The 26738-nt window shown below is 31.5% G+C and overlaps 1 protein-coding gene across 1 annotated transcript in view; it reads left to right on the top strand.

Moving 5' to 3' along the window:
- Positions 1-1361: 1361 nt before the first annotated feature.
- Positions 1362-26738, top strand: part of LOC142224454 (uncharacterized) — a 75732-nt gene continuing 50355 nt past the window's right edge. The window contains exon 1 of the mRNA XM_075294223.1: positions 1362-1612. Within this exon, the coding sequence (XP_075150338.1) occupies positions 1449-1612 (164 nt within the window). The 5' untranslated portion in view covers positions 1362-1448. The remainder of the gene's footprint in view (positions 1613-26738) is intronic.

Below are 26738 nucleotides of genomic sequence, written 5' to 3'. Positions count from 1 at the left end.
GTCAAAATTTTATTGCTAAGAAAATTTTGCCAAATTTTTACTTCAAGAGATAATTTTTTCAAAATTTTATTATAGAAAATTTTGTAAAAATTTTATTTCTAAAAAACTAAAACACTAAATTAAAAATACGAAAAATATATGAAAACGATTACATTTTTATCAAGACTTGTCAAAATGATGGGCCACTAGAGTTCAAGCAACTCCGATGGAAATGGTATAAAAATAAATGCCAATAATTATCGGAAAAATAAATGCCAATAATTATCGGAAAAAAGTACTAAAGCCCTATCCAGATAACCATTTCGGAAACAGACCGCAGAACTAGAATTGTCTGTGCAAAATTTTAAGTAATTCGGAATGAAATTCGGACCTTATATATCATTCGCTTCAAATACAAATTAAAGCTTAAAAAAATTAAAAATTATTGTAACTGACTACGACATATTGTTTCCGGCAAAAGCACCCCCATGTTCTGAGCAAGGCCGGATATTCTGGTAGGTTAAATCTGGAAAGGATAGGGTCTCAGATGGTGGTAGCCTGATACCGAAACATGCGATCAATATGCATAATTTAATTTATAATTAATAATTAGTTCGAGTTATATGGACAACGACAACGTTTAAAGAACTTGATTAATTGAGTCATTGAATATTCTATCCTCTTTGATTTCGACTGCAACCGGTGGTATTTTTTGTCATCCGGTATTACTCGAAAAACACGGTGGCATTGAGTAAAATACCGAAACACTCTCTGGTGTCTTACCATTGGTACAACTTCAACAAGAACAACACTCGGAGTAACAGTGCCAGTGTTTTGTGGTGTTTTTTTTTTTTGACTACCACAACCATACGTTGTTCACACAAATGCGGTGTCAACGATATCTAATTACAGTTGGCATCGTATAAATAGAGAGAGAGAGCACGTAGTATTTTGTATAGGGTGGGTTTTTACTCCGTTGTCTTCAGAATCTCGGTACTCGTATTTAATCGCATTGCAGTTAATCATTGGCATGGTTCTAAACAGGTATTTCTACTTATAGTACTTTTCAACAGCAAATACGAGTAAAACACTACTACACCGTATGTTACCGATGTACCGGGTCTATTCTGTGCGTCCGTTGTCGATTTGAGATACTGTAAGATTTTCAATCTGCAGTAGTGAGTGTCAGTACGTAATTGAATTGAATTTTTTACTAAAAATCATATCTCTTGCCGCAGATCCCCCTAAAATTTCGAATAACCCATGGTGGAGGGTAGACAAATTTCAAATGAATAATTTAGCGATCTTAACAATTTAATAATAATAAAATAAAATTTATTTTATAGAATGAAATTGAAATATGCACTCCCTTCAAAAAAATATAATGCTTTTTGAATAAAAAAGAAATCCGTTATATTTGAAAATTTTATATTTGAAATAAGTGTATTAGTGTTAGTGTTACCTGTACAATGGGTACATTTGTGAACTGTGCTACGATACGTTCTGAAATTCTTCATGAGGCCTTTGGCACTGATATATGCCTCATCAATTCCGTGAAATGGGAGGCAACAGCCTTATCATCAATATTATTGTTTGGATTAATTATTTATATGATGCTGAAATGGAAATATAGGTAAGTTGATAAATGTGTTTTTTTTTAATTTGCTGGAAGTCTTGGTGAAAAATGTTCTATCCTATCAGATAAACAGATTATAAATAACAAGTATATACGGCCGTAAGTTCGGCCAGGCCGAATCTTATGTACCCTCCACAATGGATTGCGTAGAAACTTCTACGAAAGACTGTCATCCACAAATAAATCTACAAATAATTACGAATCGATATGGACTTTTGCACGGTACGTAGGGAGCCAGAATTGAAATATGGGTGTCGCTTATATGGGGGCTATATACAATTATGAGCTTTATATGGAACAATTTTTGTGTGATTGGGGATCGATTTATCTGAGGGCTATATATATGTTAACTATGGACCGATATGGACCTAGTTAGGCATGGTTGTTAACGGCCATATACTAGCACAATGTACCAAATTTCAACTGACTCGGATGAAATTTGCTCCTCCAAGAGGCTCCAAAACCAAATCTCGGGATCGGTTTATATGGCAGCTATATATGATTAGGGACTGATATGGACCACTTTTGGTATGGTACCAAATTTCAACCAGATCGGATGAATTTTGCTTCTATATGGGGGCTATATACAATTATGGACTGATATAAACCAATTCCTGCATGGTTGTTGGATACCATATACTAACATCACGTACCAAATTTCAACCGAATCGGATGAATTTTGCTCTTCCAATGGGTTCCGTAGGTCAAATCTGGGGATCGGTTTGCATGGGTGTTTGAGGCCATATATTAACACCACGTACCAAATATCAACTGAATCAGATGAATTTTGGTCTTCTATGAGGCTCCGGAGGTCGTTTTATATGGGGGCTATATATAATTATGCACCGATGTGGACCAATTTCTGCATGGTTGTTAGAGATCATATCCTGACACCATGTACCAAATTTCAACAGGATCGGATGAAATTTGCTTCTCTTAGAGGCTGCGCAAGCGAAATCTGGGGATCGGTCTATATGGGGGCTATATATAATTATGGACCGATATGGACCAATTTTTGCATGGTTATTAAAGACCATATACTAATACCATGTACCAAATTTCAGCCGGATCGGATGAAATTTTCTTCTCTTAGAGGCTCCGCAAGTCAAATCTGGGGATTAGTTTATATGGGGGCTATATATAATTATGGACCGATATGGACCAATTTTTGCATGGCCATTAGAGACCATATACTAACACCATGTACCGAAATTTCAGCCGGATCGGATGAAATTTGCTTCTCTTAGAGGCTCCGCAAGCCAAATCGGGGGATCGGTTTATATGGGGGCTATATATAATTATAGACCGATGTGGACCAATTTTTGCATGGTTATTAGAGACCATATACTAACACCATGTACCAAATTTCAGCCGGATTGGATGAAATTTTCTTCTATTTGAGGGTCCGCAAGCCAAATCTGGGGATCGGTTTATATGGGGGCTATATATAATTATTGACCGATGTGGTCAAATTTTTGAATAGTTGTTAGAGACCATATACTAACACCATGTACCAAATTTCAGCCGGATCGGATGAACTTTGCTTCTCTTAGAGGGTCTGCAAGCTAAATTTGGGGGTGCGTTTATATGGGGGCTATACGTAAAAGTGGACCGATATGGCCCATTTGCAATACCATCTGACCTACATCAATAACAACTACTTGTGCCAAGTTTCAAGTCGCTAGCTTATTTCGTTCGGACGTTAGCGTGATTTCAACAGACGGGCGGGCGGACGGACTTGCTCAGATCGACTCAGAATTTCACCACGACCCAGAATATATACTTTATGGGGTCTTAGAGCAATATTTCGATGTGTTACAAACGGAATGACAAAGTTAATATACACCCATCCTATGGTGGATGCTATAAAAATCTACAAGGAAAGAGTATGTAAAGAAATTGTACACTGAAAAAAATATTGTCATCAGTACTAAGATTTAAGTGATTAAAATGCGAATTTCATATTTTCGGAGTATAGAAAACGCATTTCTCTGACACAAAAATTATTTATTTAACCAATTGTAAAAAAACTTTTCATTGAAGGCGTTTTGCCCTTAAAGTTAGGTGATTCGACATTAAAGTGGGTATCTTTACATACATGAAAAAGTTTTTCAGCGGTGGATTATCCCACCTCAGTAATGCTGGTGACATTTCTGAGGGTTTCAAAGCTTCTCTAAGTGGTTTCACTGCAATGTGGAACGCCGTTCGGACTCGGCTATAAAGAGGAGGTCCCTTGTCATTGAGCTTAACATGGAATCGGGCAGCACTCAGTGATAAGTGAGAAGTTCACCAATGTGGTATCACAATGGACTGAATAGTCTAAGTGAGCCTGATACATTTAAAATGAGGGTAATTTGGTTGTAATAAATCTTAAAAATTCTCAAAAGTTGTTAAAAATAACTTTCGACAAATTCAAGAATATTTATTTATAACTATTTCTTAAATTGTTAAAATTAGTTTGAATCCCCAATTTGTGATCCGCAAGTAGTGCAAACTAGGATTATCTCCAATGAATTTTACATGGTCCTGTCATAGGACGGATGTACTCCAGTTTTGGATCCTTTGGATTGCTTTAGAAGTTGTGCCTTGGAAGTTCATTTGGATGAAAAAATTAAGAAAAGAAAAGAAAAAAACACTAAGAAACAAAAAACACATTCATTTTCTTATTAACAAATTTTTACATATTGAAAAACTTCTTCGCTTCCACCGGTGGTTGAACCTGGGTCTGTTGGCACCATAACAGAACGCCTTAGCACACTCAGCCACAAACACCATTGAACATGATGCATCAAAACGTCTACTCAAATGTTTGTGACATGAAACTTATATGACAGCTCGGCATGACATTCAAACTACTTTCTGAGATCTTTTCTAGTATGAATGAAAAAAAAAAAATAATAATAAATAAAGAACGCTGTTTCAAATCTCACCAGCGGAATTTTTTGTATTAAATATTTTTCTAAAAAATTATTTTTTTTTATTTTATACATCGTTTTTATTTTGGTTTTTTTTCTGCAAATATTTTTGCATAAATAAATTTTTTCTATTAAAAATCAACAAAAATATCCTTCTCAAACGAACTACCATGGACGTGAAACGGCACCGGTTCAAATCCCAGCGGGGATGATTTATTTTAGTTTTTTTTTACTTTTTTATTGATTTTTCTATTCTTTTTTTGCGAAATTTAATTTCCAAAACTTAAATTTTCATTTAAATTTAAAAATTCCGAACTTTCTAAGACTTGTTCAAAAGGATTGCATCGGAAGTGAAAGAAAATCGATAGGAGATCCCGGGATGCGCTTTAAAGAAATGTTTTGTGGACTTGTCCAAAGGACTGCATCGGAAGAGAAAAAAACTTGTTGGGGATACCGAGATGCGCTTTAAAAGAAATGTTTGTGGAACAACTTCCAATTTTTTTGCTGGGTAATTACCTTAGGACTACTCTTGCCGAAATATTTTCCTTTGCCTGTGTATTTTGTGAAAACATTTCACTTTCAACAAAATCTCATAATCATCATGTTGGCGATTATGACGTAGAAACATTGTTGCCCGTCGGTGTCGCCACACATTAGGAGTCTAACGATGATCTTGTGTGTAGACATCTGGAATGTCATGACAATAACCCAAAGAGACTATTCGGACTTTTATATCACGTCATCAAGTTGAATATATTTATGACGTTATTCCATTCGCCAAAGGGGGCGTAGGCAAAAAAGAAATTGTGCAAACATTTTCAAAATGCCAAAAGAATGCCAAAAGAATTTTTGTGGGAAATCAAAATGACAAGAACGTCTGTGTTTTCCATCAAGTGGTTATACATACATATATGTGAATGGAGAATTAAGTGTATATTTTAAATAAAAAAAAACACAAAAAATTAAAAAAATATATATGAGTGCCTATATATTTCAAAAGATGCTTTCTTTTCGACTTCACTTAGATTTTTATTTGAAATTCATTAAGGGTCGTTTTTATAAGTATCGCAAATAGTTTAATTTTTTCACAATACCATTGTAAGACTTTTTAATTAACATATGTATGTATTGAGAAAATTATTTTTTTTTTCAATTTGGTTTTTTTTCACTTTGCCGAATTAATATCTTGGGCAATTTTCCTATGTGTATACATTTCAAATATTTGTTTGTATACACCTTGAAATGTGATTTGTGTGTTTTTTTCTCGAATTTTTAAATATTTACCTTTGGTATAATTTAAAATAAATACGAATTTAGAAATTGTGATTGCGATATGTTTGTTCTAGTTTTCATACATTTTATTGTTTTGGGATTGTTTGTGGAAATTTTCATAATAGAATCAAAAGATAGATTCAAGTCCACGGTTGCCACAGTTAATAGAAGTCTACCAAAAATGGTAGAGATTTGCAGTGTGGTAGATTGGTATAATTCTTGATGCTTTGGTAGATTTTGCAAAATATCCCTCTCCACTTAAGAGGTACTTCACAAATTATCTATAGAGATAGAATTTTATCTAGGTATACAATTTTGACGAAATTTTGTCTAGGAATAAAATTTTAACAAGATTTTCTACAGGAAAAAATTGTTGACAAAATTTTCAATAGAAATAAAATTTTAACAAAATTTTCTATAGAAATAAAATTTTGACAAAATTTTCTATAGAAACTAAAATTTGACAAAATTTTCTATAGAAATAAAATGTTGACAAAATTCTTATAGAAATAAAATATTGACAAAATTTTCTCTAGAAATTAAAAAGATTGACAAAATTTTCTCTAGAAATAAAATATTGACAAAATTTTCTATAGAAATAAAATTTTGACAAAATTGTTTATTGAAATAAAATTAGAATAAAATTTTGTATAGGAAAAAAAATTTTTGACAATATTTTGCCTAGGAATACAATTTTGAAAAAATGCTGTCTAGGAAGCAAATTTTGACAAAATTTTCTAAAGGAACGAAATCGTAAAAAAATCAAATTTTTATATGAAAAACTTCTTTTGCCATATCTCCTTAAATATGCGTCCTAGAACGAAAATATGCGTCCTAGAACCAAAAGGACATTAATTCGTGATCACCCCCTCAAAATTGAAAATTCCATCCAAATCCTTAGGTCTCATACTTACTTTATTAATACTATTAATTCATTAGGTGTGGTTTTGGATAATAGGCCTCGCCCGATTTAACTCACCCATTCTAAACAAAAAATGTAAAATCACTTTTTTCAAATTAAATTTAAATTATTCTAAAAATCATTTATCTCGATTTAATTGAAAGACACACACAGACTTGACAGTTAGACTATTAACCTACTACAGAAAAGTTTCGTTGCATAGTTTTAGGCGGTACATGTGTCTGCTTGGAAACATGTTGGTACGCAAAGTGGTCCTACATACAGTATTGGCAGAGTAAACTTGATTATTTGTTAAAGCACCGATCGCATCAGTAACCTGGATTTTGGATCAAAATTTACAAAAATTTCATTTCAATATAAAAAGAATTAATTAAAAAGTGTCACAACGAGGCAAAAAGGTGTCACAAAAATTTAAAAAGTATGACATTCAGCGGCAAATGTGCTACTAAAGTGGCACAAAGGTAACACTGGGCGTTGTTGTTTGTTATAATAATTCACCTTATAAATCCCATTCAACGATTTTGTTGATGTCCATTCTAGGCCAAGTTAATATGAAATATGAAAAAACTTCCCATTACATTAAAAATTTCTTAACTTTCTTACTAACTTTATTAATTTTTTTTTTTAATTTATTTTTACTTACTTGATTACATTGGCTTTTTCCTGTGATGGTCCGTTGAATGCCTCATCTGTTTATAACAATGATGCGCCTCGTATATTTTAAACTCCTGCTGTGCTAATACGCCGTACTAACCTCATTTATGTGGCCCACATGGAAGAGCTTTCATTAAATAAATAAACTTGCAAACGTACAAAAATCTAGAACACACTAAAATAACAGGTGTGTGATTGTTAATCTCCAAATGAAAATGGGTCAAAATATCATGAAAACCACAAATCTATGATAATTTTCCATCCATAGATCTTGTAGGATAGGGCAGTTCGAAAATGTGTAAATATAATTAGCTGACACGAAAATATGGGAACATATTTGTATTGATTCAGAAAAATTTTTAATTAAAATTTCAGAATCCATTTACTATCGCTTTAATTATGGATCGATATGGACCAATATTTGTGTTGTTATTTAAGTTTGAATGCTGACATCAGATACCAAACTTTTAAGTCAATCAAATGAAAACTAAGCCTTCAGGGACCTAAGGATATCATATGTGGAGATCGGTCTATATGGGATATATATATATATATATATATATATATATATATATATATATATATATATATATATATATATATATATATATATATATATATATATATATATATATATATATATATATATATATATAATTATGGACCAATATTAATCCATTTTTTGTGTTATTTAATGGTGAATGTTGACATTAAGTATTTAAGGCGGATCGGGTAAAAAATAACACTTCAGTTAATTTGGAAGTCTTCCTATAAGACCCCTACGGGAAATGGACCAACCCCAGGACCGGGAGTTGTCCATTGTGATATCACATAGGTGAACTTCTCGCTTATCACTGAGTGCTGCCCGATTCCATGTTAAACTCAATGACAATGGACCTCCGTTTTATAGTCGAGTCCGAACGGCGTTCCACATTGCAGTGAAACCACTTAGAGAAGTTTTGAAACCCTCAGAAATGTCACCAGCGGTACTGAGGTGGGAAAATCCACCGCTTTTTGGTGTTCGGTCGAAGCAGGAATCGAACCAACGACATTGTGTATGCAAGGCGGGCATGCTAACCATTGCACCACGGTGGCTCCCAGGGTACAGGGTTAGTACCTGGTATGTATGAACCAGTCACAGTTCTGGCCCAAGCGTATGGAATGGACCGGTCACTTTAACATGGGTTTGTCATTGGCTGGGAATATTTACACTTTAGGACCCGATTTGGACTCATCCCAAAGGACACGTCCAGAACAACTTAGTAGGAGTTCCCCATAGACAACTGCTCATGAAACACTTTTAGGACCCTGTTTCCATCCGTATCGCAACAGAAAGGAATATGTTGAACAATAAATAATTCTGATAGTTGTATTGTAGTAAGAGTGCGGATTAAAAAGGATTTTAATATCAAGTGAGTATAAAAATCAATAAATTATATGACAATTAAAAATGTTGATAAACTGGTGCACTAGTACCAGTCCTAGTACCAGGATTATGATATCTAAAGCAACATAATAAGGCTCTATATAGTTTTTTTAATTTTATTATTCAAAAGAAAAAAAAAAAAAAACACAAAATGCCGATTTTGGCACGAATTATGATGAATGATCCCTCATATTAGCGAACATTTTTTTGGGTGTGTAAATATCCCGTGAATTTTAAATGTGTCGAATTTTAAATGTTTCAACGATTTTAGCTTGCACCACAAACGGGCCTACATCTACAAAAAAGTAGAACTTACCCGCAATAAATCGTATGAAATAACACAATAATTAATTTTTTTAAAGAAATTGACTTTTTTATTTCTATAGAAAATCTTATCAAAATTTTATTTCTATAGAAAATTTTATCAAAATTGTATTTCTTTGGAAAATTTTGTCAAAATTTTATTTCTATAGCAAATTTGGTCAAAATTGTGTTTCTATAGAAAATTTTGTCAAAATTGTATTTCTAATGAAAATTTTGTCAAAATTTTATTTCTATACACGCAAAAAAAAACAAACTTGTACCGAAAACGTTTTTCTTTTGTTAGAGTTTTTTGAATTGCTTCGAAAATTTTAAACTTTTATCACCAAAAAAATCGTTTGTTACAAAATTATTATTTTTTCAATAAAAAAATTTATTTTTGAAACAACAACACTTTAGGTCTTTAATAAGACACATTTTACAGTTCAAAATTTAATATACTACAATGTAATGTTGAAAATTTTTTCGGAATCTTCCGAACATATTTGGAATAGGGCAGGGATCGAACACACGACCCTTGGCATGCAAGTCGGACGTAGCAACCACTGCTCCACGGTGCCAAACTAAATGTTTGTTTCTGTTAAATAAACTTTGTTCATTCGGTTCGTGGGCGCCGCAAGCTATGCTATATAAATATAACTTATATGGACATTTATTTATTGATGAACATAACAGGTACATAGCTCAGTGGTTAGTGTGTTGGCTTACAAAGTGCATGGTCCGCGGTTCGATTCTCCGTCCAGGCGAAAGGTAAAAAAATTTAAAAAATTTATAAAATCGTATAATTTCTTCTACATTGTTGGTATTACAGGAAAAGGTGTTAAGAACTAAAAAACCTCGTGGATGTGAGAAAGATGTGAGGGAAAATGAAATTAGCAAGAAAACAATGTTTTTTTTTTTGAGTTTGAGTTTGTCTTTATGAAAAGAATAAACGTTTATCACAAAAAGTATATACTTTTCTTCCAAATACACTTCCTTACAGCGAAAAGCAAATGAGAAACGAACTTTGTTTGTCTAAAATTTCGTTTGAGAGGTTTATTTTTGAATTATTTTTTGCGTGTAGAATTTTGCCAAAATGTTATTTCAATAGAAATTTGAAGTACCTCTTAGTTGAAGTGGAATATTTTACAAAATCTACCAAAACATTAGGGATTCTATCAATCTACCAAACACTAAAAAAATTTACCATTTTTGGTAGAATTCTACCAACTGTGGCAACCGTACCGACAAACACATCACGCGCTTCATCAAGTAGCTCTGCTGTATTTGGGCCCATACACGGCAAAGCGCCGTTTTCAGATCATCGACACTTTGGTACTGTTTAGTGCCAAGCTTACTCCGAAATGTCCCATGCGCAAAAGTCCAATGGATTGAGATCGGGATATTTTCGTGCCTCCTGTGAGTTAGAAATTAAGCGAGGAACCTCGTTTTAAGCCAAGCTTGGTTGACTTGAGTTGAGTGCGATGGAGTTGAATCCGCTTGGAATGTTCATGGTCTGAAATGTTTGCCTGCCCAAGTCTTCAATAATGCCCTAAGGACAAATTCCCTATAATATCTGCCATTTATTTTGATACCACAGACGTCGAATACGAGCGGGTAGCGGCAACGGATTGAGATCCGGTATTTTTGTAGCCATTGTGTGGTAGAAATTAAGGGAGGAACCTCCATTCTTGGTTGACTTGTGCTGTGTGCCTATAATATCCGCCATTTATTTTGAATATCCGGCATTATCCGATGAATACCCATAGGCGGCATTTGAGGTTTGTTGGTCAATCGAATGTATAAATTCTCAACTGACCTCTTTGGGAAGTAATGGATTCTCATTGGAGAAAATCAAATTGGCGACTGACCATTTTTAAGTAGACGCAGCAGCTTCTTGGCTCTTTCCAGTCTGGGATTTTTTTTAGCATCGATGAGCACTTGAATTTTTTGGAACCTTAGTGGGTTTACTTCAAGTTTTTTTTAAATGTGTATTCCATCCATTCTCGCGATATGTTTAGTTCACGAGCAAGTTGTCTTACACTGCGGCGTGGATTCCGATCAAATCTGCACCAAGAGAAGGAATATGATCACCTCAAACCTGTTTCAAGAACAAAATGTTTTTTTTGGATGGTCAGCATATAAAATGTTTGTCGCAACAATGTTATTTTCTCGGCAAGTAGTTGGCGAGAAAACAAAAATGTTGCGACAAACTTGGAGTAGTTTTGAGATGATCATATACCTTCTCTGGGTGTGGTCTCCACTATTACCGATAGCCAGCCACCTGTGGCTTTCCAGCAAAATATAAAGCAATCACACTAACTTTATTTCTGAATGTAATAGATCAAAATTCCTTTGTAAGTTTGTAAACAATTAAATGAATTGTCACTGGAATACATTTTTCAGTTTAGAAATTGCAACCTGAATTTGTTTGCAATACATATCAGCCATCCTGTAATGGCTTATTTATTAACCTATCATTACTGATTTTTTATGGGGATCATTGTAAATTATCTGATATTTTTCACGTTGTCCAAGGCAAGAATTGAATTTTAGAAAAGAAAAAAAAATTGGATGAGAAAACTGACATTTGTTAAGACATATGTTTCAGCAGTTTTTCATGGAAATCAAGACGACCTTAATTTTCATTCATCGACCAAAAGGCAAAATGCTGAAAAAAAAACTCTTACGGTACGGTCACACTGGGCAAATATTTGACAGAAATCGAAAAAGAATTCGTCGCCACAGCCAAACCAGCAAACGTTTTTACCTCATATTGGATATATTCCATCACGATAGGAGTATTTTGCAAAAACGGAATTCAGATATTTCGAAAGTGCTCCTGGAAAAATGTTTGACACTCATTTTGGGCAAATATTTGCCTAGTGTGACCATAGCCTTAATAAAAAAGAAACATTTGAAAAACACCAATAACTTAAATGTTTATACATATGTTTGTAAAGCTGAAAAAACAACAACAAGTTAAATACCATAAATATTCTATAAATAGTGGTCAATTAAAATAGAAAAGTGCATTAAATTGGAATTATGTGAATTTCATTGAAGCGAAAGTAATCCCCCATAAACAAACAAGAACGTAACTCCCCACTCTTCCCTCCCCACTCTTCCCTCCCCACTCCCTACTCCACCATCCAACATGTTACATTAAGTGATTCATGATTGTTGATTCAGCTACTTCGTTGAAGGAAAGGGGTTCGTGTTTCCGTTTCCCCCTTTGCGATATTGGAGGTTAATATTATATTAAGATATACAATTTTTCAAAACATATGGACATGTTCAAACTTTTTATCATTTTGTTTGAGAATATAAATAGATTAAATTTTAGAATAAAAAATAATCAAACTTTTCTATGGAAAAAGTTTCAATAAAAATTTTTATGTATATCCAAAGATTTATCTATCCATCTGATTATCTATTAATTTATTTATAGCACTTTCACTTCAAATGAAATCTTTTACAACTCAAATGAATCTTTTTTCAAATCAAATTAAATTTTTTCTAATCAAATGAATCCGTGTCTGAATCTCTATTTCATGTAACGCATTTTAAACGAATTCCCCCCAAAAAAATATTTATATCGACAACACTGATTTTCATACAGTTTGAAGATTATATTAACTCCTGCTCGATCAATCCTGCAATATAGTATTAACTCCAATTTAAATCAGAAAGATATTCAACGACTTGCAACATCCAAATGTGATAAGTGTGGTCGCTATGATGGACACGTGTACTACTACACGTGAAATTACAACTTCCGCAAAGTCTCTTTGCACACACACAAAGTGCGTAAGAGTTTGTGCGGTGTGCGGCATGCTCAATATGTCTAGTTGATATAATGACCATGTATTATAGGTACCTCTCAATTACAGTTTCCCAAAACACTTGAGTGCCGAATATTGTCGGTGGGCGCAATGATTAAAATGTTAATTTCAACACTCAAATACATGAGCATTGATGCTCATAAAAAGAAACCAGAAAACATCTCCATTAATTGCAAAGTCGCATAGCGCATAGCCACAGCCACAGTGGAATGAGATAGTAGATATTTTATTCTCTCCGAAATGTGAGTTGGGAGAAAGAAAAATGCCTTCGATGCTATACTCAGACGAAATACTTCGAAAATAAAGGAAAAAACGGTCTCCAATTTAGTTTAGTATTTTTTTGGTTTCTATTATGAAATTTCATATAATACGGCTTTGCTCTTTTATACTTTATGTTTTGTTGTTATTTTTTCACTTGATATGGTGTTGTTATGATATACAGAGACAACAACACTTGCCAATGACTGTTTTTTTGTTACTCTTCTGTAGTCGCTGCAAAGGAGTACATATCACGGTTGCCACTCGAGCCAAAAATTATCTACCAAAATTTTGAGAAAATTTTACCAAAAAAATACCAAATAAAAACACTTATTTTGCAAAATTTTATTTCTATAGAAAATGTTCTCACAATTATATTTCAACATTTTATTTGTATAGAAAATCTTGTTAAAATTTTATTTATATAGAAAATTATGTCATAATTTTATTTCAATAGAAAACTTTCGAACAATTTTATTTCTATAGAAAATGTTGTCAACATTTTATTTCTACAGAAAATTTTGTCAAAATTATATTTCTAAAGAAAATTTTATCAACATTTTATTTCTATATAAAATTTTGTCAAAATTTTATTTCTATAGAAAATTTTGTCAAAATTATATTTCTATAGAAAATTTTGTCAAAATTTTATTTCTATAGAAAATGTTATCAACATTTTATTTCTATAGAAAATTTTGTCAACATTTTATATCTATAGAAAATTTTGTCAAAATTTTATTTCTATAGAAATTTTGTCAAAATTTTATTTCTACAGAAAATTTTGTCAAAATTTTATTTCTATAGAAAACTTTCGAAAAATTTTATTTCTATAGAAAATTTTGTCAAAATTTTATTTCTATAGAAAATTTTGTCAAAATTTTATTTCTACAGAAAATTTTGTCAAAATTTTATTTCTACAGAAATTTTGTCAAAATTTTATTTCTATAGAAAATTTTAGCATAATTTTATTTCTATAGAAAACTTTAGCAAAATTTTATTTTTATAGAAAACTTTAGCAAAATTTTATTTCTATAGAAAATTTTTGCAAAATCTTATTTCTATAGAAAACTTTAGCAAAATTTTATTTCTATAGAAAACTGTAGAAAAATTTTATTTCTGTAGAAAACTTTAGCAAAATTTTATTTCTGTAGAAATTTTTATCAACATTTTCTTTCTATAGAAAATTTTGTAAAAATTTTATTTCATATAGAAAATTTTATCAAAATTTTATTTTTATAGAAAATTTTATCAAAATTTTATTTTTATAGGAAATTTGGTCAAAATTTCATTTCCATAGAAAAATTTGTCATAATTTTATTTCTATAGAAAATTTTGTCAAAACTTTATTTCTATAGAAAATTTTGTCAAAATTTTATTTATATAGAACATTTTGTCAAAATTTTATTTCTATAGAAAATTTTAGCAAAATTTTATTTTTGTAGAAATTTTTATCAACATTTTCTTTCTATAGAAAATTTTATCAAAATTTTATTTTTATAGAAAATTTTAGTTTTATAGAAAATTTTATCAAAATTTTATTTTTATACAAAATTTGGTCAACATTTCATTACCATTGAAAGATTTGTCATAATTTTATTTCTATAGAAAATTTTGTCAAAACTTTATTTCTATAGAAAATTCTGTCAAAATTTTATTTCTATAGAAGAAATTACCAACATTTTATTTCTATAGAAAATGTTATCAACATTTTATTTCTATAGAAAATTTTGTCAAAATTTTATTTCTATAGAAAATGTTGTCAAAATTTTATTTCTATAGAAAAATTTGTCAAAATTTTATTTCTATAGAAAAATTTGTCAAAATTTTATTTCTACAGAAAAATTTTGCCAACATTTTATTTCTATAGAAAAATCTGGTCAACATTTTATTTCTATTGCAAATTTTGTTTAAATTTTATTTATATAGAAAATTTTGTCAAAATTTTATTTCTATAGAAAATTTTGTCAAAATTTTATTTCTATAGAAAATTTTGTCACAATTGTATTTCTATAGAAAATTTTTTCAACATTTTATTTCTGTACAAAATGTTGTCAAAATTTTATTTCTATAGAAAATTTTGTCAAAATATTATTTCTTCTCTTATAGATGACCACATACAAAAGACTAAACCAAATAAGAAAGAGAAATTTATACTTGACACAGTGGGGGAGACACGGAAATATCTAAAGGAAAATAAAGATTTACTTATTCTAACTGCTGATAAAGGGGGAAAAACCGTAGCGATGTATAAAGACGATTATGAAATAAAGATGAAAAATATTTTAAGAGATATTTGTACATATAGACGCTTAAAAAGAGATCCGACATCAACACTACAAACCAAAAATAACAAACTGGTGGAAAAATTATTCAGAATGAACATCATTGACACCAACGAAAAATTAAAATTGATATGTAAAACTGCTAACGCCCCTCGAATTTATGGACTTCCGAAGATACATAAGGAAGGAGTCCCTGTAAGACCGATATGTTCTTCAATAAATTCCCCCTCTTATGAACTATCAAAATATATTGTAAATATTTTGAAAAATTTGACGAAAGATTCCAAATATAATGTAAAGGACGTAATTGAATTTAAGAATAAAACCAGTAATATTAAGATTGAGGACAATGAAACAATGATCTCGTTTGACGTAGTATCTCTTTTTCCAAGCATTCCAGTAAATTTGGCGATTAAGATTATAAAAGAAAAATGGGACGAAATAAAGGACTATACGAAGATACCGATGGATATTTTTATAGAAATGTTAACTTTTTGTATAAAGGACTCAAGATATTTTGTATATGATGACAAGGTGTATGAGCAACGTAAAGGAATGCCAATGGGATCACCAGCTTCACCTATTATCGCCGATATTGTAATGGAAGTACTCTTGGACTCAGTATTGGAAAAATTGACTATTAAACCAAAAATAATGACAAAATATGTAGATGATCTGTTCTGTATTTTGAATAAAAATGACGTTCAGGCCACTTTATCAGCTTTAAACGCCTTTGATAGACAAATTCAATTTACGATGGAAACAGAAGAGGACAACAAGTTACCATACTTAGATACCATAATTCTAAGGCACAGAAATGGAATAAAAATTAACTGGTATCAAAAGCCAACAGCCACAGGACGATTGATAAATTTCAACTCCAAACATCCTAGACGAGTTATAATGAATACGGCTACAAATTTTATAAGAAGAGTACACGATATCAGCGACAAAATATTTCATAAGGACAACGAAGATAAGATAAGGACCATATTGCGATTAAATGATTTCCCGAATAAGACGATTGACGACCTAATACAACATGTAAAAGAACAACAACATATCAAACATGACGAAATTGAACCCAAAATTTATAAACCCTTGACATATGTCCCCCAATTCTCGGAAAGATTCAAATCATCTAACATGCTAAATAAGGACAAATTTCAAATTGCACAAGGGACTCATAATACAGTAAATCAATTCTTCAGCAAGACAAAATCTATAATTAAGAAAGTAGACAAGTCAAACGTAGTATATAAGATCAAATGCAATGGAAATGACTCTGATACTTGCTTAAAAGTATATATTGGTACAACGAAAACCAAATTAAAAACTAGACTCTCAGGGCATAAATCTGATCAGAAAGCCACTGATAAGCCCTTGGAGCAAAAGACGGCACTTGCAGCACATTGCACTTTAACAGGACACAAACCAAACTTTAAGGACGTAGATATTTTGACGCAAGAAACCAATTATAAAAGGAGATTTACTCTGGAGATGCTACAAATTATAAATGTACCTGCAGAAAGACGAATGAATTTTAAGACTGATACGGACCATTGTGCACATATTTATAGAAATATTGTACAAAAATATAGAAAGACAGATTAGCTTTTAGTTGTAAATATACTCCCTTGTAAAGAAGTTCACTGTTCTTTAAATTTAAATGTAATTATCTGTGTTTTTCATGTAATGATATATTTTTTTGTTAATGTGTTAAATGTTTTTTCTTTTTGTTTAAAGTAATTTCCCTGAAGACGAGCATCGGAGATGTCTCGAAATATTGGAACATTTTAAATATAAAAATACAACTCATAAAACAACAACATCTGTTTTTATTCACATGACCTCAAGCCGAACTAAGCAAATATAATTAAAAGTTTAAAGGTCAACTAATTAAAACAACAAATATTATTTCTGTAGAAAATTTTGTCAAAATTTTATTTCTTTAGAAAATTTTGTCAACATTTTATATCTATAGGAAATTTTGTCACAATTTTATATCTATAGAAAAGTTTGTCAAAATGTTATATCTATAAAACATTTTGTCAAAATTTTATTTCTATAAAAAATTTTGTCAACATTTTATTTCTATAAAAAATTTTATCAACATTTTATTTCTACAGAAAATTTTGTCAAAAATTATTTCAACAGAAAATTTTGTAAAATTGTTTTTTTTCTATGGAAGATTTTGTCAAAATCTTTTTTCTATAGAACAATTTGTCTAAATTTTATTTCTATAGAAAATTTTGTCAAAATTTTATTTCTATAGAGAATTTTCTCAAAATGTTATTTCTATAGAAAATTTTATTTCTATTGCAAATTTTGTTTAAAATTTATTTCTATAGAAAATTTTATCAAAATTTTATTTCTATAGAAAATGTTATCAAAATTTTATTTCTATAGAAAATTTTTTCAAAATTTTATTTCGTTACACTGTGCCCATTCACAGACCAACACGTTTTTGCTCTTATTACAAAACCTGATACCACGACTGCCATAGCCAACACAACACCTCCATCACCTTCGGCAACACTTAACGAAGCATTGCTATTTATAAACAACCATGATGATACACCGCATTCAATAAAAATGCATCCAGAGAGGATGCCAGGCATAAAAGTTTCAAAATTCACGTGCGGATGCACTATCAATAGCCGCTATATTTCGTAGCCTTCACCGCCCTCCTCCTTCCCCCCACCCATGTTTTCATGCAACCACCAATGTTGTGAAGATGATGGAGTGGTAGATAGTATTTGGTGGCATTGGTGCCACTGATTCTGGGTGGTGTTAATGTAACATATGGAGATGTACTTAAAGCACATGTTGTGCTCTAAAGAGTTATAGTGCAACCATGATGATATTGTGGATGCATGCATTTGCCACTTACGGTGTACTCGGTGTACTAGAACACAGAGGGATATGACCAACATCTCTCGAAAAGGAATTCCTTGTCATTAAAAAGGGAGCAATTATTTGTAACATTTGTAGCACAAGCAATTGAGACATCCATTTTAAATGTTTGTTTGATCTTTTTCACTTGTGCCAAACCAATTTGGAGAATATTTAAAAAGAGGTTTAGCTAAATTGTTATGGATGTCTGGATTTTTTTGAAGTTTTTCGATATCGAAATAGCAGCAACTGGTGAAGAGAGGCTAACAATGAGGTATAAATGTATGTTGCGATGCAAACTGACACCACATAGTGTGGTGGGAGTTTGCTAACATTGGCAACTGTGCAAATGCTCTCTTACAATTTCTAGGTACATCAGGGTTGATGCAGTTGGTATTTTGTACCTTTTTTAATGCATTTTGCATAAGCAAAGAGACTTGGTACCTTCGGAACACATTTGCAAAGTTTTTTTTTTTCGCTTGCATACATAATGGCAACGCAAATTAAAAATGCGGCAATTTATTTTGAAATGTTGGAGAATTTATTCCTAAAAAATTGTAACAGGCTGAACAATTGAAAAACTCTCCATCGCTAGCCTGAAACGTTTCACCTCAAATATTTTCAAAAATTTGCAATGGTATGGGGGTCGCTTTATAACGGGGGCTATATACAATTATGAACCGATATGGATGGAGTTTTTGCATGGTATGGAATTTGTGCATGTTAGTTAGAGACCGTATACTTACACCACGTACCAAATTTCAACCGGATCGGATGGAATGTGCTTCCTACAAGAGGCTCCGGAGTTCAAATCTGGGGATCGGTTTATATGGGGGCTATATATAACTATGGACCGATATGGACCAATTTTTGCATGGTTGTTAGATACCATATACTAACACTACGTACCAAATTTCAACCGAATCGGATGAAATGTGCCCCTCCAAGAGGCTGCGGAGGACAAATCTGGAGATCGGTTTATATGGGGGCTATATATAATTATGGACCGATTTGGACCAATTTTTGCATGGTTTTTAGAGACCCTATATTAACGCCACGTACCAAATTTCAACCAGATCGGATGAAATGTGCCCTTCAAAGAGGCTCCGGAGGTCAAATCTGGAGATCGGTTTATATGGGGGCTATATATAATTATGGGCCGATATGGACATGGTTGTTAGAGACCACATACAAACACTACGTAACAAATTTCAACCGGATCGGATAAAATTTGCTTCTCTAAGAGGCTCCGCAAGCCAAATCTGGGAGTCGGTTTATATGGGGGATATACGTAAGTTAGGTTAGGTTAGGTGGCAGCCCGATGTATCAGGATCACTTAGACTATTCAATCCATTGTGATACCACATTGGTGAACTTCTCTCTTATCACTGAGTGCTGCCCGATTCCATGTTAAGCTCAATGACAAGGGACCTCCTTTTTATAGCCGAGTCCGAACGGCGTTCCACATTGCAGTGAAACCACTTAGAGAAGTTTTGAAACCCTCAGAAATGTCACCAGCATTACTGAGGTGGGATAATCCAACGCTGAAAAACTTTTTGGTTGTCGGTCGAAGCAGGAATCAAACCCACGACCTTGTGTATGCAAGGCGGGCATGCTAACCATTGCACCACGGGCATATACGTAAAAATGGTCCAATATGCCCACTTTTGAGGACCCCAAAAATAACATATATGGAAAACCACAACACCAAATTTTTATGTTTTTTTTGGCGATTAACTTCATTTTATTTTTGGGGACCATTCCCATTATGGAAATAAACCCCAACATTTCAAAACCATCCGATCTACATCAATAACAACTACTTATGCCAAGTTTCAAGTCGATAGCTTGTTTCGTTCGGAAGTTAGCGTGATTTCAACAGACGGACGGACGGACATGCTTAGATCGATTCAGAATTTCACCACGACCCAGAATATATATACTTTATGGGGTCTTACAGCAATATTTCGATGTGTTACAAACGGAATGACAAAGTTAATATACCCCACATCCTATGGTGGAGGGTATAAACATTTAATTGAAAGATTTAATTGAAAATTGAATCGTGATTTCAACAGACGGACGGACGGACATCGTTAGATCGTCCAACCTCTTTCAATTCCAATGCTATATAGATTTTTTTAATTTCATTTCTATTAAACACAATTCATTGTCAACGAAGTGGTGATTTTGCATTTATCGATATATGTATATAAAATGCTGGCATATTTGGTCAATATTTTGGGTAGGTATATTTTCCCTTGCCATTTACATTTGTATGAACAAAATCAACTATGAATTCAATCACAAATATTGAATTTAAATAAAATCCATTTTCCACCACCTTCTCCCCCAACAGATGTCTGGCATTGCACAAAGTGGAAAAAATTGCTTTATATGAAATTTGTAAAAATATTGTGCGAACATTTTTTTGTTGTTGCCATAAGAACTAATAAACAAGCTGCAGGGGTCAATATAACAAAAAGTCTTTGTATATCAAAGAGTATTTTTGTTATACAAAACAATTTTTAAATTAATACATCCAACGAAAATATGGTCGACTATTATATATACACTGCAACATTTTGTAGGCGAACATATTAAATTTTATATCCAAAAAAATTTTGATCAAAACTGGTGGACTGGTTTATCATCTTACACCGATTTCGGTTCTGATGAAAATCCAGATGGACTGATGAAAGCAAGATCAAAAAAACAGCCTAAATATGAAAGTGAATTTTGTTTTATTTTTCATCACAATAAAATTTGATTTATACACTATAGTGATAAAAATCGGTGGACTTGTTTACCTTCTTATACCAATTTTAGTTCTGATGAAAATACCAGTTTCGGTAGACCGCTAGAACTGGGAAATTCCATTATTTTTTCATGACAATCTAATCTTTTCATTTCAAAAGTACGTATTAAAAAAACAAACAAACAGTTGCCGGTTATTTCTTTCAAAAACCACCTTCCACCGGAAATTAGTCTAGTATTTCAAACCGAGAGAAAAATCCAGTTTTTTGAAAATTTAATTTTTTTACAAATTCCTATATTCAATATGGTCATATATGGACGTTGAAAAATTGTACTGTTATTGAACTCCGCTTGTTTTTATACTGATGCCATGCCGGAACTTTATTGTTTTTTGTGCTATCAAAAGAGGTAACCTACTTTTACATTGTCTGTTATTTTGGAGTACACAGTAATAACCATCGTCTGGTGCAAAAAGCAATTCATTCATTGGTTTCATTTTTATGGATGGTTATGCCGAGAATTTCCCATTACGGATTGAGTTGTCGTTGTTTTTTTTTTGGGTGTCCTCTTATGAACATCCATCCATTGGCAGCTTAATGAAGCGGCTTTCAAGAGCCATGGTGTGTTGGCGAATAGAGACACCATCATTCTGGTAGTTTAATAATCTTTATTGGATCAAATAAAAAAAATAAAATAAATAAATATTTGAGAGATTATGATATACATAGGGATTTCATGATGAAAAGGGTTGAAGGGAAAAATGGCCAATCAAGGGTGGCGGCAAAATCGTGGATATTAAGTAAAAGTGCACTAGAAGAAGGAGATCGAATTTCACCACGATCCACAATATATATATACTTTATGATGCCTGAGACCAATATTTCCTATGGTGGGGGGTACAAAAATGCACTTGTTTGAAGCGATGTGTCAGAGCTCGAATTCTTGTGGTGAAAAACCGTCCGCCGAAGACCAACCGCTGAAAATATTTTTGTCAAAATTTTATTCCTATAGAAAATTTTTGTCAAAATTTTATTTCTATAGAAAATTTTTGTCAAAATTTTATTTCTATAGAAAATTTTATCAAAATTTAACTTATATAGAAAATTTTGTTAATATTTAATTTCTATATAAAATTTTGTCAAAAATTTGTTAAATTTTGTTAAAATTGTATTTCTCTAGAAAATTTTGTCAAAATTTTATTTCTATAGAAAATTTTATAAACATTTTATTTGTATAGAAAAATTCTGTCAACATTTTAATTCTATAGAAAATTTTATCAACATTTTATTTCTATAGAGAAATTTTGTCAAAATTTTATTTCTATAGAAAATTTTATCAACATTTTATTTCTATAGAAAATTTTGTCAAAATTTTATTTCTATAGAAAATTTTATCAACATTTTATTTCTATAGAAAAAATTTTGTCAAAATTTTATTTCTATAGAAAATTTTGTCAAAATTTTATTTCTATAGAAAATTAAGCCTAACTGAATATTTTTCCTGAATTTTATACTAATTGAACTTGAAAAAGAAATTTAATTTGAAACGACTTCACCGATTTACACGCGTTTTCCCTTGACCAAATTTTAACCGTATCACCCTTTATTTATATAGAAAAATTTTGTCAACATTTTAATTCTATAGAAAATTTTGTCAAAATTTTATTCCTATAGAAAATTTTTGTCAAAATTTTATTTCTATAGAAACTTTTTGTCAAAATTTTATTTCTATAGAAAATTTTATCAAAATTTAACTTATATAGAAAATTTTGTTAATATTTAATTTCTATATAAAATTTTGTCAAAAATTTGTTAAATTTTGTTAAAATTGTATTTCTCTAGAAAATTTTGTCAAAATTTTATTTCTATAGAAAATTTTATCAACATTTTATTTGTATAGAAAAATTTTGTCAACATTTTAATTCTATAGAAAATTTTATCAACATTTTATTTCTATAGAGAAATTTTGTCAAAATTTTATTTCTATAGAAAATTTTATCAAAATTTTATTTCTATAGAAAATTTTGTCAAAATTTTATTTCTATAGAAAATTTTATCAACATTTTATTTCTATAGAAAAAATTTTGTCAAAATTTTATTTCTATAGAAAATTTTGTCAAAATTTTATTTCTATAGAAAATTTTATCAAAATTTTATTTCTATAGAAAATTTTATCAACATCTTAAAGGGTGATACGGTCAAAATTTGGTCAATATAAACTTGACGTATTTCTTTCAATTTTGCATTTAAAAAACTTGAACACCCCTCATTTTGAAGGTGTGTGTGTATAGAATATTGCTCCTATTTTGATTTTGGAATTCACTCTTCAGTTGTCAAAATGCCGTCCAAGCAAGAAGAGCAGCGTATCAAAATTTTGCTGGCGCATCGCGAAAATCCGAGCTACTCGCACGCAAAGCTGGCAAAATCGCTAAAAGTTGCCAAATCAACCGCTACAAAAGTAATTGAAGTGTTTGGGGAACGTTTGTCGACAGTCAGGAAGTCTGGATCGGGGGGAAATCGAAAACCGGAAGCCGCTGAGACGACAAAGAGAGTTGCCGGTAGTTTCAAGCGAAACCCTAACCTCTCTCTCCGAGATGCCGCAAATAAGCTGGGTGTATCGTCTACAACCGTGCATCGAGCCAAAAAACGAGCCGGACTATCGACTTACAAGAAGGTAGTGACTCCAAATCGCGATGATAAACAAAATACGACGGCCAAAGCGCGATCCCGGAGGCTGTACACGACGATGCTGACGAAGTTTGACTGCGTGGTAATGGACGACGAAACCTACGTCAAAGCCGACTACAAGCAGCTTCCGGGACAGGAGTTTTATACGGCAAAAGGAAGGGGAAAGGTAGCAGATATTTCCAAGCACATAAAACTGTCAAAGTTCGCAAAGAAATATCTGGTTTGGCTAGCCATCTGTACATGTGGCTTGAAAAGCAGCATTTTCATAGCTTCCGGGACTGTCAACCAAGGAATTTACGTGAAAGAGTGTTTGAATAAACGTCTGCTGCCTTTCCTGAAGAAACACGGTTGTTCCGTACTGTTTTGGCCGGATTTGGCATCTTGCCATTACGGTAAAAAGGCCATGGAGTGGTACGCCGTCAACAACGTGTAGGTGGTTTCCAAGGACAAGAACCCTCCCAACACGCCAGAGCTCCACCCAATTGAGAAATACTGGGCTATTGTCAAGCGGAACCTAAAGAAGACCAAAAAAACTGCTAAGGACGAGCAGCAGTTCAAGGCAAACTGGCTTTCTGCGGCGAAGAAGGTGGACAAGGTGGCTGTACAAAATCTGATGGCAGGTGTCAAGCGTGAGGCATGGCAATTCGGATTTGGAAAAGCGAAAGCCTAACTAACTAAGAAATTAAATTTGAAACGATTTCACCGATTTACACGCGTTTTCCCTTGACCAAATTTTAACCGTATCACCCTTTATTTATATAGAAAAATTTTGTCAACATTTTAATTCTATAGAAAATTTTGTCAAAATTTTATTTCTATAGAAAATTTTATCAAAAGTTTATTTCTATAGGAAATTTTGTCAAAATTTAACTTATATAGAAAATTTTGTTAATATTTAATTTCTATATAAAATTTTTTAAATTTTGTTAAAAGTTTATTTCTATAGAAAAATTTTGTTAAAATTTTATTTCTATGGGAAATTTTGTCAAATTTTTGTTTCTATAGGAAATTTTGTCAAAATTTAATTTATATAGAAAATTTTGTCAAAAATAAAATTTCCGCAAAATTTTATTTCTATAGAAAATTTTCTCAAAATTTTATTTCTATAGAAAATTTTTTCAAAATTTTATTTCTAATTATACAATTATTTTTCGAGCTTTTATGGACAGATATAGATTAAGGAACATGGTTAATAGAGCCATTGAAAAGAAAACGCCAGATACAAATCTGTATACGCCTGGACTGTACATGTTTCGGTTCGGGCGAATGAACCTTTCCACAGCCTTTAGTATAGATCTGGCTGGGAGAGATAACTCAATTTTGGGCCCTTTATGCTAACTCCTTATGGAGAAAACATTTGGGAAATTTCCTCTTACAAATTGAATCATCTTTTCTCCCACTGTACATCATCTTTTCATATAACTTACAAGTCCCTTAATCTTATTTTTATTTCGTTTTGTTACATAGTAATGCAACAACACGAAATTTATTTTTACAAAGCTAATTTGTTAGAATTCACCTAAGTGGTGAACAGTCGAACAATGCTTATTGTTTCTACAGTCAACTACAACATATGACAATTAACAGAAACTGGTTTCCAGGATACAACAACAATTCTAACGCGTACATTAGTCGTGTTTTTCCTAGTTTTACGACGGGCTCATCGTTGCTTATTATATTTCATGTTAGCCTGATACCGAAACAGGCAATTGACGTCCAAATGCATTATATTTAATTATACAATTATTTTTCGAGCTTTTATGGACAGATATAGATTTAGGAACATGGTTAATAGAGCCATTGTTTCGGTATCAGGCTAACATGAAATATAATAAGCAACGATGAGCCCGTCGTAAAACTAGGAAAAACACGACTAATGTACGCGTTAGAATTGTTGTTGTATCCTGGAAACCAGTTTCTGTTAATTGTCATATGTTGTAGTTGACTGTAGAAACAATAAGCATTGTTCGACTGTTCACCACTTAGGTGAATTCTAACAAATTAGCTTTGTAAAAATAAATTTCGTGTTGTTGCATTACTATGTAACAAAACGAAATAAAAATAAGATTAAGGGACTTGTAAGTTATATGAAAAGATGATGTACAGTGGGAGAAAAGATGATTCAATTTGTAAGAGGAAATTTCCCAAATGTTTTCTCCATAAGGAGTTAGCATAAAGGGCCCAAAATTGAGTTATCTCTCCCAGCCAGATCTATACTAAAGGCTGTGGAAAGGTTCATTCGCCCGAACCGAAACATGTACAGTCCAGGCGTGTATAGATTTGTATCTGGCGTTTTCTTTTCAATGGCTCTATTAACCATGTTCCTTAATCTATATCTGTCCATAAAAGCTCGAAAAATAATTGTATAATTAAATATAATGCATTTGGACGTCAATTGCCTGTTTCGGTATCAGGCTAACATGAAATATAAAATTTTATTTCTATAGAAAATTTTGTCAAAATTTTATTTCTATAGACAAATTTGTCAACATTTTATTCTATAGAAATTTTTGTCAAATTTTATTTCTATAGAAAATTTTATCAAAAAATTTATTTCTATAGACAATTTTGTCAAAATTTTGTTTCTATAGATATCATGATCAAAACTTTATTTCTTTAGAAAATTTTGTCAAAATTGTATTTATATAGAACAGTTTGTCAAAAATTTATTTCTATAGAAAACAAAAAATATTTCTATAAAAAATTTTTGTCAAAATTTTATTTTTATAGAAAATGTTTATCAAAATTTTTAACAAAATTTTATTTCTATAGCAAATTTCAAAATTTGTCAAAATTTTATTTAAATTTTCTAAAATTTTTTTTTTCTATATAAAATTTTGTCAAAATTGCATTTCTATAGAAATTTTTGTTAACATTTTATTTTTATAGGTAATTTTCTGTTTCTATAGA

This window comes from Haematobia irritans, chromosome 2 (assembly GCF_050003625.1).
Source record: "Haematobia irritans isolate KBUSLIRL chromosome 2, ASM5000362v1, whole genome shotgun sequence".
Classification (NCBI taxonomy): domain Eukaryota; kingdom Metazoa; phylum Arthropoda; class Insecta; order Diptera; family Muscidae; genus Haematobia; species Haematobia irritans.
This window is presented reverse-complemented; position numbering and strand designations above follow the sequence as displayed.